Source organism: Rhinoderma darwinii, chromosome 1, assembly GCF_050947455.1.
Source record: "Rhinoderma darwinii isolate aRhiDar2 chromosome 1, aRhiDar2.hap1, whole genome shotgun sequence".
Taxonomy (NCBI): domain Eukaryota; kingdom Metazoa; phylum Chordata; class Amphibia; order Anura; family Rhinodermatidae; genus Rhinoderma; species Rhinoderma darwinii.
In genome coordinates, this window is record NC_134687.1 from 395,918,052 (window position 1) to 395,934,951 (window position 16,900).

Below are 16,900 nucleotides of genomic sequence, written 5' to 3' on the forward strand. Positions count from 1 at the left end.
GTGCACACATGTAGCCACCCGTCGTTACGGGGCCTCATGCACACGACCGTAAAAACACCCGTTATTACGGGTCGTAATTACGACCCGAAATAGCGGGCCCATAGACTTCTGTTAGCAACGGGTACCTTCCCGTTTTTCTCACGGGAAGGTGCCCATGCCGTTAAAAAGATAGAACATGTTCTATTTTTTTATTTTACGGGCCGTGCTCGTAATTACGACTCGTAATTACGAGCACGGCCGGCCACGGGCAGCCGGCCGCTTTTGCGAGCCGTGCTGTCATTATAAGGGTATGTTCACACGACAGCGTCCGTTACGGCTGAAATTGCGGGGATGTTTCCGCCTGAAAACATCCCCGTAATTTCAGCCGTTACGGCATGTGCAGGCGCTTGAACGCCGCGTCCATTACGGACGTAATTGGCGCTGCTATTCATTGGAGTCAATGAATAACGACTCCAATTACGGCCAAAGAAGTGACAGGTCACTTCTTTGACGCGGGAGTCTATTTACGCGCCGTCATTTGACAGTGGCGCGTAAATATACGCCTCATGTGAACAGACAAACGTCTGCCCATTGCTTTCAATGGGCAGATGTTTGTCAGCGCTATCGAGGCGCCCGAATTACGTCCGTAATTAGTGCGTGTGAACATACCCTAAGGGTGTGTTCACATGCACTAATTACGGACGTAATTCGGGCGTTTTTCCCCCCGAATTACGCCCGAAAATAGCGCCTCGATAGTGCTGCCTTAAACTCTGTGGACAGGTCAGGATCCTGTTTCTTTTAAATGCTGCTAGGGAACCCGCTCGATCCACTATATAAGTGCTGCTGTGAACTCTGCTCTTACCATTACGTAGCTCTCAGTCTGTTACCTCTCCTCCACTACTGTCCTCAATAACACCTTCATGATTGGCAAGTCACCACGTAACGATAAGAGCAGAGTTCACAGCAGCACAGAGTATTTCAGGAGATGAGCGTGCGGATCTTGTGCGCGGTGGTGACTTGCCAATCATGTGAAGGTGTTCTTGAGGACAGGAGTGGAGGAGAGGTAACAGACTGAGAGCTACGTAATGGTAAGAGCAGAGTTCACAGCAGCACAGAATATTTCAGGAGAGGAGCGTGCAGATTCTGTGCTGCTGTGAACTCTGCTCTTACCATTACGTAGCTCAGTCTGTTACCTCTCCTCCACTCCTGTCCTCAAGAACACCTTCACATGATTGGCAAGTCACCACGTAATGGTAAGAGCAGAGTTCACAGCAGCACTGAATCTGCACGCTCATCTCCTGAAATGCTCTGTGCTGCCTTAAACTCTATGGACAGGTCAGGATCCTGTTTCTTTTAAATGCTGCACTATAGCGCAGCCTTATATAGTGGATCGAGCGGGTTCCCCAGCAGCATTTAAAAGAAACAGTGTGTGTGTTTAGGTATGTGTCTTTGTCTGTTTTTGTTTTTATATGTGTGTTTGTGTATATGTGTGTTTGTGTATATATGGGTGTGTTTGTGTATATGTGTTTGTGTATATGTTTGTGTATATGTGTGTGTATATATGGGTGTATGTGTATATGTTTGTGTATATGTGTGTGTATATATGGGTGTATGTGTATATGTTTGTGTGTAGATGTTTGTGTGTGTGTGTGTGTTTTTGTATATGTGTGTGTTTGTGTATATGTGTGTATGTTTATGTGTGTGTTTGTGTATATATGGGTGTGTTTATGTATATGTGTTTGTGTATATGTGTGTGTATATATGGGTGTATTTGTGTATATGTTTGTGTGTGTGTGTGTTTTTGTATATGTGTGTGTTTGTGTATATGTGTGTGTATATGGGTGTGTGTTTATGTGTGTGTGTTTGTGTATATATGGGTGTGTTTGTTTATATGTGTGTATTTGTGTTTATGTGTGTTTGTGTATGGTTGTTTGTTTGTTTGTGTGTGCGTGTATATATGTGTGTAGGTGAGTAGAAGTATTGGTATTGTTCACATTGATAACTGTTTTTTTATGTTGTTGCAGATTTTGATGTACCGATTGGACTACATCTTCGATTCGTTGGACTACTGCGTAGATCTACGTTTTTTCAAATTTTAATAAAATGGTTAACGAGGGTTTTGTTGGGGATTTCTTATTTCAATAAAAAAGAATTGTCTTTGTGTTTTTTTTTAAACTTTATTAGTGCCTAGATAATGGCAGTTGGCTGATTGACAGCGTCCATTATTAAGGCGGTACTTAGTGTTAGCCGGTGCAGAGACTAGCACTAACCACCCATTATTACCCCGGTACCCACCACCACCAGGGGTGCCGGGAAGAGCTTGGTACGATCCAGTACCCGACCATCTGTTGTGATTGTCGGGTACTGGGGCGGCCGTAGGCTGGTATTATGAGGCTGGGAAGGACCAAAAACAGTGGACCTTCCCACCCTTGTAATGCTAGGCTGCTGCTGCTGTGTTGTATCGGGCTGGTTGTAAAAATGGGGGGGACCCCACGTTGTTTTGTTTTTTTAATTTAACTAATTTAACAATAGACGTTGGGTCCCCCACATTTTTAATAACCAGCCATATACAAGGCCGCAGCAGTCTGGCATTACATGGGTGGGAAGGGCCACTGGTTTTGTCCATTCCCAGGCTAATAACACTGTGTTGTATGTGGCTGGTTATGATAAATTGGGTGGAACCCCATGTCTTTTTAAAAAAAAATGAAAAATAAATAAATAATTTAAAAAAAATGACGTGGGGTCCCCCCCACTTTTATAACCAGCCAGATACAACACAGCAGCAGCAGCCTAGCATTACAAGGGTGGGAAGGTCCACTGTTTTTGGCCCTTCCCAGCCTCATAATACCAGCCTGCGGCCGCCCCAGTGCCCGACCATCACAACAGATGGTTGGGTACTGGATCGTACCTGGCTCTTCCCGGCACCCCTGGTGGTGGTGGGTACCGGGGTAATAATGGTGGTTAGTGTTAGCCTCTGCACCGGCTAACACTAAGCCTCGCCTTAGTAATGGATGTTGTCACTCAGACAGCGGCCATTACTAAAGTGGTAGTAGTAAAATTTGAAAAGAAAAAGACAACGATATAGATAAAATATTTTATTGAAATAAAGCACCCCCAACACAACCCTCATTAACCATTTTATTGTAGAAAAAAAACCGGCATCGAAGTAGTCCTCGAAACCGACGTAGTCCAAACACCAAACCTGTAAAAAAAAAAAAAAAAATGAAATAAAACATGTCGTAGGCTTAGATTCAGTTTAATGTGTGATACTGACTGTTATACCATGTATAGAAGCCTGCCGCGAAGTTGACTTAGATACAGGGCACCAGCAGAGAGTATCATACATGGCCATACAGACATATATACAAGCAAACATACATGCAAACATACATACATACATATATACAAACATACATATATACAAACATACATATATACAAACATACATACATACATATATACAAACATACAAGCATGCAAACATACACACATATATACGTACATACATACATACATGCAAACTATCATACATACATGCATACACACACATGAAAACATACATACATACAAACAAACATGCAAAGATACATACATACATATATACAAGCATGCACAAATATACATGCAAACATAAATACATGCAAACATAATTACATACATGCACATTTATAAACATACATGCAAACATACATGCAAAAATAAAAACATGCAAACATGCATACATACATGACAACATACATACATACATACATGCATACATACATACATACATACATACATGCAAACATACATACATACATACATGCAAATATATACATGCAAATATACATACAAACATGCACATATATTCATACATGCCAACATACATGCACATATATACATACATACATACATACATGACAACATACATACATGACAACATACATACATACATGCAAACATACATTCATGCAAACATACATACATACATGCAAATATATACATGCAAATATACATACAAACATGCACATATATACATGCATGCCAACATACATGCAAACATACATGCACATATATACATACATACATACATGACAACATACATACATACATACATACATACATGGCAACATACATACATGACAACATACATTCATGCAAACATACATACATGCAAACATACATACATACAAACATACATACATTCATGCAAACTTACATACATGCAAATATATACAAGCAAACATACATGCAAACATACATACATACATATATACAAACATACATATATACAAACATACATACATACATATATACAAACATACAAGCATGCAAACATACACACATATATACATACATACATGCAAACTATCATACATACATGCATACACACACACATGAAAACATACATACATACAAACAAACATGCAAAGATACATACATACATATATACAAGCATGCACAAATATACATGCAAACTTAAATACATGCAAACATAATTACATACATGCACATATATAAACATACATGCAAACATACATGCAAAAATAAAAACATGCAAACATGCATACATACATGACAACATACATACATACATACATGCAAATATATACATGCAAATATACATACAAACATGCACATATATACATACATGCCAACATACATGCACATATATACATACATGACAACATACATACATGACAACATACATACATACATGCAAACATACATTCATGCAAGCATACATACATACATACATACATACATACATACATACATGCAAATATATACATGCAAATATACATACAAACATGCACATATATACATACATGCCAACATACATGCAAACATACATGCACATATATACATACATACATGACAACATACATACATACATACACACATACATACATGACAACATACATACATGACAACATACATTCATGCAAACATACATACATGCAAACATACATACATACATACAAACATACATACATTCATGCAAACTTACATACATGCAAATATATACATGCAAATATACATACACACATGCACATATATACATGCCAACATACATGCAAACATACATGCACATATATACATACATACATACATGACAACATACATACATGCCCAAAAAAAATAATAATACGTTCATACTTACTTTCCTCCTGTCCGGCCTCCAGCGATGACGTTTCATCTATGTCGCCGCTGCAGCCTGTGATTGGCTGCAGAGGCGGTCACGTGGGATGAAGCGTTATCCTGACGTGCGTGACCGCCACTACAGCCTGTGATTGGCTGCAGCGGCGAAAGGGATGAAACGTCATCGCTGGAGGCCGGACAGGAGGAAAGTAAGTACGAACATATTATTTTTATTTTTTTATTACATTAAAATTTTATTTCCCGCGCGCCTAGCATGTACTGTCAAGGTTGCTGAAAGAGTTAGTGCAGCCCATTAACTCTATCAGCACCCTGGACAGTACCATGCTTGGCGCACGGAAGTGACAGGTTCGGTCCGAACTAGTTCGGTCCGAATCAAACTTTTTTGTGAAATTCGGCGAACTAGCCGAACCAAACTTTTGAAAAGTTCGCTCATCTCTAGTCGGGAGAATGAAAAGACATCGCCTCCTGGCTGTCTTTTCATTCTCCCGGCACTCTGGTAAAGCTACTGTGGGAGTAAGTGACAGCACAGCGTGATCTCGCGAGATTACGCTGTGCTGTGAGTACAGCAAAACATGAATGAAGAGAGGCGTATGATGCTGATTGGTCAGTGTGATACACTTCTCTTTACAACGACCACTTGGTCAAAAGTAAAAAAACAACGCCCTAGTTGGGCATTTAGAACAAATTAGCATAAAATGAAAAATCATCATAACTCGGTCAAAAAATAAACGTTTAAACTAGTGACAGAGCCTCTTTAAGTCAGGGCTCTGGCTCAAGGACATTAACAGAGTTGTCCCTAAGCCACTCCTTTGTTGTCTGGGCTGTGTGCTTAGGCTCATTCTCTTGTTTGAAGGTGAACCTTCGGTCCAGTCTGAGGTCCAGAGCACTCTGGATCAGGTTTTCATTAAGAATATCTCTGTACTTTGCTCCATTCATCTTTCCGTGTACCAGCTGCTGAAAATCACACCCGCAGCATGAATATTGGGCAGGTGATGAGCAGTGCCTGGTTTCCTCCAGACATCACGCTTAGAATTGAGGCCAAAATGTTAAATCTTATTTTCACCAGACCACAGATTCTTGTTTCCCACAGTCTGAGAGTCCTTTAGGTGCTTTTTGAAATCCCCAGATGGACTTTCATGTGTCTTTTACTGAGGAGAGGCTTCTTTCTCGCCGCTCTGCCATAAAACCCAGATTGGTGGAGTGCTGCAGTGATGGTTGACCTTCTGGAAGTTTCTCCTATCTGCACACAGGATCTTTGGAGTTACCATTGGGATCTTGGTTACCTCTCTTACCAAGGCCCTTCTCCCCTTATTACATAGTTTGGTGGGGCGGCCAGCTCTCGGAAGACTCATGGTTGTTCCAAAATTCTTCCGTTTAAGAATTATGGAGGCCACTGTGCTTTTGGGAACTTTCAGTGCAACAGAAATTCCTTTGTACCCTTCTCCAGAACTGTGCCTCCACATAATCCTGTCTCTGAGCTCTATAGGCAGTTCTTTCCTCCTCGTGGCTGGGTTTTTGCACTGATATGCATTTTCAGTTCTGAGACCTTATATAGACAGGGATGTGTCTTTCCAAATCATGTCCAATCAAATAATTTTACCACAGGTGGACACCAATCAAGGTGTGGAAACATTTCAGCGATGATCTAGATAAATCTAGATAAATGGGACGCCCCCAGAGCTAAATTTCAAGTGTCATAGCAAAGGGTCTGAATACGTACATCCACGCAAGTTTTTCATTTTTAATAAATATTTTAGCGAAAGGAAAAATGTGAAAAAAGTGAAAGGGTCTGAAGAATTTCCGAATGCAGGGTATATATTATATGGTGCAATAAATGATGCCATGAAAAAATACAACTCGTCCCGCCAAAATCAAGCTCTCATATGGCTATATCGACGAAAAAAAAACAAACAGTTATAGCTTTTGTAAGGCGAGGAGGAATTTTTTTTATTGAAAATCCGAAAAATGGCTGCGGATGGAAGGGGTTAAACAAGAACATCTTAAACGAAGTGTTAAACTAGTGAGTAGTAAGAGTTCCTACTAGAGTATATGGCTCTTAGAACCAGAGTTTGGGGCTGTATACCATGCCTCGCATCCAGACACAATTACAGCATTACTTGCTGGTGATAATTATGTTTCCTTTAAAATTACAATGTATCTTACCAAAAAAAAAATTCTGTGTTCTATCACAATTCTAAGAATTCTAAGAACTGGACAACCCTTCTATCTTGGTGTGATCTAAATCACTGATCTTCTGATCATAGGAAGGGGATGTACCTGTCCATAACAAGCAGGTTAATATGTATGTATATTATATTTAAACCCTTTAGAAAGCTGACTTACAACTCTTATGGGGACTGTAATGGCTGCCATTAGTGGTTGTCATCCAACTAAGAACTGGACAACCTCCTATCTTGGTGGGATCTAAATCGCTGATCTTCTGATCATAGGAAGGGGGTGTACCTGTCCATAACAAGCAGGTTAATATGTATATATATTATATTTCAACCCTTTAGAAAGCTGACTCACAACTCTTATGGGGACTGTAATGGCTGCCATTAGTGGTTGTTATCCAACTATTTGGAAATGGTTAAATAGAATGTTATGTTCACAGAAGAGGACAATTCAGGAATGAACATTTTTAACATATATTTTATGGTCTTAAAAGTGATAATAAATATTTTTATGTTCTTTTAGATTACGATAACATTTTACGAGTACTTCCTGGTGTTGTAGTTAGTGTTTACATTTGTAAAATTGACAACATTTTGAAAAGTTTAATGATTCCAAAAATACATTTAAGAGAGTTAATGGCTTTACCTATGAGCATTTAACTGCACGGCACGTCATTAATCATTACTACAGGTCTTTACGTTGCATCTAACAAATCATGCAAATATATTAAGGAGTCATTTGCTGGACAGAAATGTTCATGTCAATTACTGGTGACATCACATGCCATAGCGAATGATTGTAGTTTAAAATTATGAAATGTAATCATTTGACAAACATTTAGAAACACAATTGCAAGGAATAGAAGAAAGATGTGTGTTATTTATATTGTGGTCATAAGAATTCTAATTCTGATACATTTTTAACATGCCTTCATACTTTAGCATTCGGACACAGCTTAAAATCACCTATAGAGACATCAAGGTAAAAGGGGTTTTACAGGACTGTAATATTGATGGATCATCCAAGTATTTTTGGAAAACATTCCAAATATCTAATTCTTCTAACTGTAAAGGAAGGTCACTTTAAGATAAATAATTTACCCTCAGTTATATGGAAAATTTACTATAACATACTGTGGTACGATGAGTTGATGACAAACTTAAGTCTGCTGCATCTGATCTGTTAAACAGTCCAGATATGTGTCATAAAAGGATGACATTCCACCTAGGTAAAGCACCACCATAGCATATTATAATGCACCGTCTATCTTCTCTTTACAGAATTAAACAAGAATGGAGCTTCATGTTGGAATGCAAAAATAAAGGAATACCACAGTCGGAATACTTAAAGAATGGGTTTGTAGACAACGAGCTCAAGATATTGGATACACATCAAAGGAATTCTTCTGTTTCCAAACAGAGTCCTTACAAAAAAGAGAAACCTGAAACCAACAAATTTGTGTTTAACCTTTATGGTTCAGATTGGCAGGTAGGTCCTATTCATTGCATTGCCACATGTGTATATTGTATGTTCTTATAGAGATTGCTACCTTTAAATGAGAACATTCTTATTTTAAGACCCATTCTGACCTTCTACTCCTCAAATCTGTAGTTTGTTACAATGTATCAGCCTAAGCTAGTATGGCTGCGCTTATTCACTTTGGTTCAGCATTATGAAGCTGTAGGGACTCAGTGTACCTCTGTATAGTGCCTCCGTACAGCACTATTACAGAGATATTCTTACCTAGAAGCAATGCTTTTAGATGAGAAGACCACCATAATATGTCATCTGATGGAAAATGGCATATATTTTTTTTCGAATTCTGTATAAACCCAAGAGGAAAAACATCCATATGAAATCAAAGGCATATGAGCCCCTAGACTGCTATGGGTGTTGTATTATGGCTCTGTACAACTCGTAATTGATTAGATACATTATATCATGTGTGCATGAGACCTAAGCATTTCTCTGTGACTTGGACAAAATAACCGCATAAATCAGTGTTCCGATTCATCCCAAAGATGATCGATGGGGTTGAGGTCAGGTCTCTGTGCAGGCTACTCAAGTTCCTCCTCACCAAGCCATGTCTTATGGGCCTCACTTCGTGCACATGGTCATGCTGAATCAGGAAAGGGCTGTAGCGGTCTTGTGCCATATACCGCTGAGGCCAGTGATTGGCTTGTGCGATCAAGTGGGCATACAGGAATGTCATCGATGCAGAACTGTCAACAAAAAGCGACGGGTAGCACCGGATCAGATGCGCTGAATTGCCAGGGTATCTGTCTGGCAATCAATAGTTTTTTTTTATTGTTTTTCTGCATTATGCCCCCTTTTAGCCAAACGTAAAAAACGCCTTTAAGTGTATGCACCTTCTTGAAATGGGTGTGGCTGAAACACCAGAACTCAAGAATTAGGAGGGGTGTCCACATACTCTGTCCAAATAGTGTAAATTACTAGTGTACAGTATAAGACATATCAAGACTAGACATTTCATTCTTAATAACTATATAAAATTTATAAATATAATGATACACATTATAAGATCATTATGTTTTGCCTTTCCAACCTTTATATCATATCTTTAATAGATGACCACATAAAAAGTCTGGGCTTTAATGCTTACAACTGTTGGATACTTTGATTCATGGAGTTCAGAAGAGTAAGTCCGTCTTTGCTCACACACACAATGGGCTTGTTACTCTGAGGTCTGGGTTTACAAAGGTTTTAAGAGAGACTCTAATTAGGAAGGCAGAGAAACATTCTGGTTTGGGTTGTTTTCATTCCACTATGACAATGCCAGAATGTGCATATCACTTCAAAGTCTGCTAGAAGGGTTCTAAAGAAAGGATTTGGCTGCATTGGGATTCATTTTATACAACATATTTCCAGACACATGGCTCAAAGCTCAGGGAATCCGAAAGTACAAAAGCCATATCTACGAGCTAACTCCAGGTCAAGAGTGTCATAGTGATCAAGGAGAGTTTCCTTCAGATCTGGCTTCATTATGTACTAACAGAACAGCAGCAGGGACTGGAGCATCATTATTGCTCTATTGAGCTTGCTAGGTATGCAGTGCAGTAAATGTTAGGATACGGAGAATTTTAAAAGACATTCTGCATGAAAATAGGAACCTGAAGCGTGTCAAAACAAAAAAGTGTACTCTACTTCTGAATGTCCACTCCTCTGGAGAAGCCCCAAATGGTGGTAAAATATGTCACAATAGGCACAGGAGTGACTGTATGCATAGTTTAATAGAGGGACAGTATACATTCCCTGAGATTTATATTGTCCTAGTAGTTCGAAAGATTCTCATAGAGAAAAGAGGCGCTTCATATAGAAAGGCATGAATTCATCTGTGAAAACTAAAGACTGAAAATGTTTTTGCCCAACCTCACGGCTGCCATTAAAGCTTTGACAAGGGTTATCACACACACTGACTCCTGAATGATAAATTTGATAAGTAATGCAATATTGCAAGTCCCATCATATGTTACTATATATTTAGTAATACAGTGAAGGAAATAAGTATTTGATCCATTGCTGATTTTGTAAGTTTGCCCACTGTCAAAGTCATGAACAGTCTAGAATTTTTAGGCTTGGTTAATTTTACCAGTGAGAGATAGATTATATTTAAAAAAAAAACAGAAAATCACATTGTCAAAATTATATATATTTATTTGCATTGTGCACAGAGAAATAAGTATTTGATCCCCTACCAACCATTAAGAGTTCAGCCTCCTCCAGACCAGTTACACGCTCCAAATCAGCTTGGTGCCTGCATTAAAGCCAGCTGACTTATATGGTCCCCTGTATAAAAGACTCCTGTCCACAGACTCCATTAATCAGTCTGACTCTAACCTCTACAACATGGGCAAGACCAAAGAGCTTTCTAAGGATGTCAGGGACAAGATCATAGACCTGCACAAGGCTGGAATGGGCTACAAAACCATAAGTAAGACGCTGGGTGAGAAGGAGACAACTGTTGGTGCAATAGTAAGAAAATGGAAGACATACAAAATGACTGTCAATCGACATCGATCTGGGGCTCCATGCAAAATCTCACCTCGTGGGGTATCCTTGATCCTGAGGTCAGCCGAAAACTACACGGGGGGAACTTGTTAATGATCTCAAGGCAGCTGGGAAAACAGTCACCAAGAAAACCATTGGTAACACATCACGCCGTAATGGATTAAAATCCTGCAGTGCCCGCAAGGTCCCCCTGCTCAAGAAGGCACATGTACAGGCCCATTACCACAGAATAGTAGACAATTGTCTGATCACTGGGAACCCCCTCGATCACAAGAACAGGGATCCCAAACCCCTTGTTGCTCCTCACTGCTCAACCATAGTGAGGAGGGCATTATATGGAGTGGCGGTCGAGCATGCATGCAGCCGGTCATTCAAAGTCTAAGGTAATAATGGAAACAGCCAAGTATAGCGAATGGACATTGAATGAAGCGGCAAGCGCGTGCTCAACTGCCGCTTCATTAAAGCTCCTTCTCACTGCGGTAAGGGGTAGTGAGGAGGATCTGGGGGATCGGGACCCCCATTCTCGCGATAGTTGGGGGTTCCAGCGGTGGGGCCCCCAGTGATCACACAATTGTCTTGTGTGATAATTTTTAATTCTGGGACAACTCCTTTGCGCTGATGGATCCGCTTTTAACAGATATTTGTAATGGTCCTTATGAAAGTTATTGATACTATATTTTCTGTACGACTCTTGAATGTATTAGGTTAACATCAAGTCACTACTTATTACAGTAGATATGCCATGTAAACATTGCAGGATATACAGTAAATTAACATATTGGAGTTTAAAAAGTTAAACTAGCTCAAGAGCTGAATTTTTTATGTTGGTTATGAATGGATATTTTGTCACATATCACAGATACCAAAACTTCAGGTACTGTATATAAATTGCTAAAAAAAAAAAACTATCATTCCTGACCAATAGGAATCTTTTGTGTTGGTTGGACAATGGATCCAAAATGTTGAAAAAAATCTGTATATTTCAGTATGTTTTTTCAAAGGAAGAATGATACAAGAAGAGGAAAAAAAAAAACCTTCAACTAAGGCTCACACGTATTGGATTTGACACAGATTTAATTGTGGATTCTGCGCCACAATTTGCGACAATACGTTGACAATCCATATCCCATGCATGTGAATGGGATTTCCCCAATCTCGTTCACATGCTACGGGAAATTTCCGCAGGCACTTTTGGCTGCACCTTGGAAAAAAATCAGCCACAGAAATAAGTAGCATAATCTTATTTCTGTTGATTCTGAATTGAAAAGCTGAGGATTAGCCCAACTGAATGGCACTCCTACATCTGCGTCAGAAATCCAAGTGTATGCTTCGGAATTCTGCCCCGGAATTAAACCTCATATTTAATGTCGATGTGTGAAAGGGGCCTTTACTCCTGATTTGATCCAAAGTTGTTTCATATTAATTTTAGGACCTATATTTCAAATATGTTTTATTAAACGGTAACTTTCATGGTATGATACAGTATGTATATGTTCCCCTCGACCAGTAATATAAAGTGGATCTTTTCCTAATATATCCAGGCCTGAAAAAACTAAAAACTACAATGAATACATGAGATGGGAGTATATGCTTCACTTGCTTTACACAGAAGCCGTCTCAATAAATGCCATCCCAACCGCACATGAGGTCAGTGACTTGTATAAGTAGGTGCAATGATATTAAGTATGAGTAATCCCAACACATATATAAATAGGTGCACATGCTTTTATGCCTGACAAGTGACCCCAGTAGTGTCTGCCAAGATTTGGAACTTGATCTGCTCCACCACACAACTAAAGATCAAGTAGAACACTTAAGGACATCCATATTTTTCATACACCCACCATGTTCTTGATTGGCACCTCTGTATTCGACTCCTTTCAATTCTTCTGCTTTCTCCATTTCAGATTTTACATGAACATTGTGACTAAAATCAGGCTTGTAATAGTGCTGACATAATCTAAAGTATTTTCTACATATCACTCAAGAAAAACATGATACATTTTAATAAGTCATTTTAGTAATATCTTGGGAACGGGATAAAGGCTGCATTATTAAAGTCTGTCTACAATGCAGTTTTTCCCCAAGCTTCTCAGGGAATAGGAGTTACATGGATAAGTCTTCATAAATGAATATACTCCACAGTAGTACCATTTACAAGAGTTTTATAACGTGCAAACTCCAACTTAAAGGGGTATTCCAGTTTTAACAAATAAATATTGTGCTTATAATAATGAAAAGTTATAACATTTTACAATATAATGTCTTTCTCAATTTGTCATATTTTTAAGATCTCTGCTTGCTGTCATTCAATAGGAATCATCATTGTTTACTACCAGATAATAACAATCTGTCCTGGTCCTGTGATGGACACACAGGTCCAGGACTGATTACAGTTAAAGAACAGTTACCAGAGATGTGACTTGTAATGAACTCTCTATTCATCACATGACCAGGACTGATTTTTATCTGCTGGAAATAAACACTGAAGGTTTCTATTTAATGACAGCAAGCAAAGATCTTGATGAGAAATTAAAACAGAAAGTATATTGGAAAATGTTATAATTTTTTATTATACAAATAATCATTTTTATTTGATGAAGCTGAAATACGCCATTAAGGAGTTTATATGGATCAGTTACATTATATGTGGGAAACAGAAAAATAAGTGTGCCTTAAAATTTAAGAAGCATTCAAAAATACTGTGGTTGCGTAAATATGCACACCCTTAAACTAATACTTTGTTGAATTACCCTTTGACTTTATGACTGCATTCAGTCTTTTTGGGTAGAAGTCTATCAGCATGGCACATCTTGACTTTGCAATTGTTGCCTACTCTTCCCTGCAAAAGCGCTCCAAATCTGTCAGATTGCAAGGGCATCTCCTGTGTACAGCCCTCTTCAGGTCACCCCACAGATTTTCAATGGGATTCAGGTCTGGGCTCTGGCTGCGCCATTCCAAAACGTTGAGCTTCTTCTGGTGAAGCCATTCTTTTGTTGATTTGGAGGTATATTGTCGTTGTCGTGCTGAAAGGTGAAATTTCTCTTTATCTTCAGTTTTTTAGCAGAGGCCTGCAGGTTTTGTGCCAATATTGCCTGATATTTGGAACTGTTCATAATTCCCTTCACCTTGACTAAAGCCCCAGTTCCAGCTGCAGAAAAACAGCCCCAAAGCATAATGCTGCCTCCACCATGCTTCACTTTGGGTATGGTGTTCTTTTGGGGATGTGCAGTGTTGGCTTTGTGCCAAACATACCTTTTGGAATTTTGGCCAAAAAGTTCAACCTTGGTCTCGTCAAACCATAACACGTTTTCCCACATGCTTGTGTGAGACTTAATGTAGGTCTTTGCAAAACATAGCCAGGCTTTGATGTTTTTCTTTGTTATAAAAGGCTTCCATCTTGCCACCCTACCCCACAGCCTAGACATATGAAGAAAACGGGAGATTGTTTTCACATGCACTACACAACCAGTACCTGCCAGAAAGTCCTGCAGCTCCTTTAATGTTGCTGTAGGCCTCTTGGTAGCCTCCCGGACCACTTTTCATCTTGTCTTTTCATCAAGTTTTGAGGGACGTCCAGTTCTTGGTAATGTCACTTTTGTGCCAAATTGAATCCACTTCTTGATGACCGTCTTCACTGTCTTCCATGGTATATCTAATGCCTTGGAAACTCTTTGGTACCCTACTGCTGACTGATGCCTTTCAACAATCAGATCCCTTTGATGTGTTGTAAGCTCTTTACGGACCATGGCTTTTGCTGTCACATGCAACAAAGAAAATGTCAGGAAAATTTTAATAGAACAGCTAAACTTTATATGGGGTTACTCAGAATCACTTTAAATAATGGCAGCTCTGTACTGACTACTATTTAACATGAGTTTAATTGTAATTGGCTAATTCTGAAGACAACCACATCCCCAATTATAAGAGGGTGTTCACACTTATGCAACGACATTATTGTAGTTTTGTTATTTTTATTTTTCCCCTCTAAATGATTTCAATTTGTTTTTCAATGGAATTGTACAGATTATGGGTCACATTAAAGGTGGAAAAAGTTCTGAAATTATTAATTTTGTACTGATGTTTTGACATGACAAAAACCTGGCATTTTAAAAGGGGTGTGTAGACTTTTTATATCCACTGTATGTAAGCATTTACTGACACATTCTCACTCTAAATTCCTTTTTTCTTTGTTTCTAATTTGACCATGAGCATTACATCTTAAGGTCCTTTTAGACAAAGTAATATGAACCGTGAAAACGAGCTCTGATTGATCAGTCAGCACATCAATCGGCTCTTTCATTAATTTAACAAGGAGCGATGATCGGTAATGTATGGCAACAAACTATCGTTACTACGATCATTTATCCCCATACATTTCCATCATGTCGGCAGCAAATCTCCCTGTTTGCACAGGGAGATGTGCTGCTGACTAGCGACCATTTTACTGGCTGTTAAAACAAGCAGATCGGCCGATGAATGAGCAATGATCAGGAACGAGTGTTCATATAAATGCTTATTTGCCCGATCATTTGCCCGTGTAAAAGGGCCTTAAGGTACTAAAACAATCAAGTATTCCAAAGAGCTCATTAAATTTGAGCGTGGTACTGTAATATTATGCCACCGATGCAACAAGTCAGTTTGTAAAATAGATATTCCACAAGCATCTGTGAGTGGTATTTTTGCGAAGTGGAAGCTTTTAGGAACCACAGCAACTCAGCCACGAAGTGGCAGACCAAGTAAAGTTATAGAGTGGGGTCCCCGATTGCTGAGGCGCATAGTATATAAAAGTCGCAGAGTTCCAAACCTCCTCTGCCATTAAAATCCGCACAAAAACTGTGCCACGGGAGCTTCATGGCATGGGTTTCCATGGCCAAACAGCTGCATTTCAGGCTTACATCACCAAACACAATGCCAAGTGTCGGATGAAGTGGTTTAAAGCACGCCGCCACTGGACTCTGGAGCAGTGGAAACGTGTTCTGTGGAGTGACAAATCACATTTCTCTATCTGGCAGTCTTATGGACGAGTCTGGTTTTGGCGAATGGAAGGAGAACGTTATCTGCCTGACTGTATTGTGCCAACTGTATAGTTTGGTGGCGGAGAGATAACACTATGGGGTTGTTTTTCAGGGTATGGCTTAGGCCCCTTTGTTTCATTGAAGGGAAATCTTAACCCTTTCAGGACCAAGCTCATTTTGGCCTTCAGGACCAGCCCCATTTTTTCAAATCTGACGTGTCATTTTATGTGGTAATAACTCTGGAATGCTTTTGCGTATCCAAGCGATTCTGAGATTGTTTTCTCGTGACATATTGTACTTTATGTTAGTGTAAAAATGTGGTCAATAAATTTATTGCTTATTTGTGAAAGAAACCAACATTTAAAGAAAATGTGCAAAAATTATGATTTTTCTCATTTTAAATGTATCTGCTTATAAAACAGATAGTAATACCACACAAAATAGTTACTATTTCACATATTCCATATGTCTAATTTATATTTGCATAGTTTTTTTTAACATTATTTTATTTTTCTAGGGCGTTACAAGGCTTAGAACTTTAGCAGCAATTTCTTACA

At 39.0% G+C, this 16,900-nt stretch overlaps 1 protein-coding gene across 1 annotated transcript in view; it reads left to right on the forward strand.

The window, feature by feature from the left end:
* LOC142757698 (uncharacterized) overlaps positions 1-16,900 on the forward strand; it is a 246,676-nt gene that overhangs the window by 51,051 nt on the left and 178,725 nt on the right. The window contains exon 4 of the mRNA XM_075860641.1: positions 8,577-8,784. Within this exon, the coding sequence (XP_075716756.1) occupies positions 8,577-8,784 (208 nt within the window). The remainder of the gene's footprint in view (positions 1-8,576; positions 8,785-16,900) is intronic.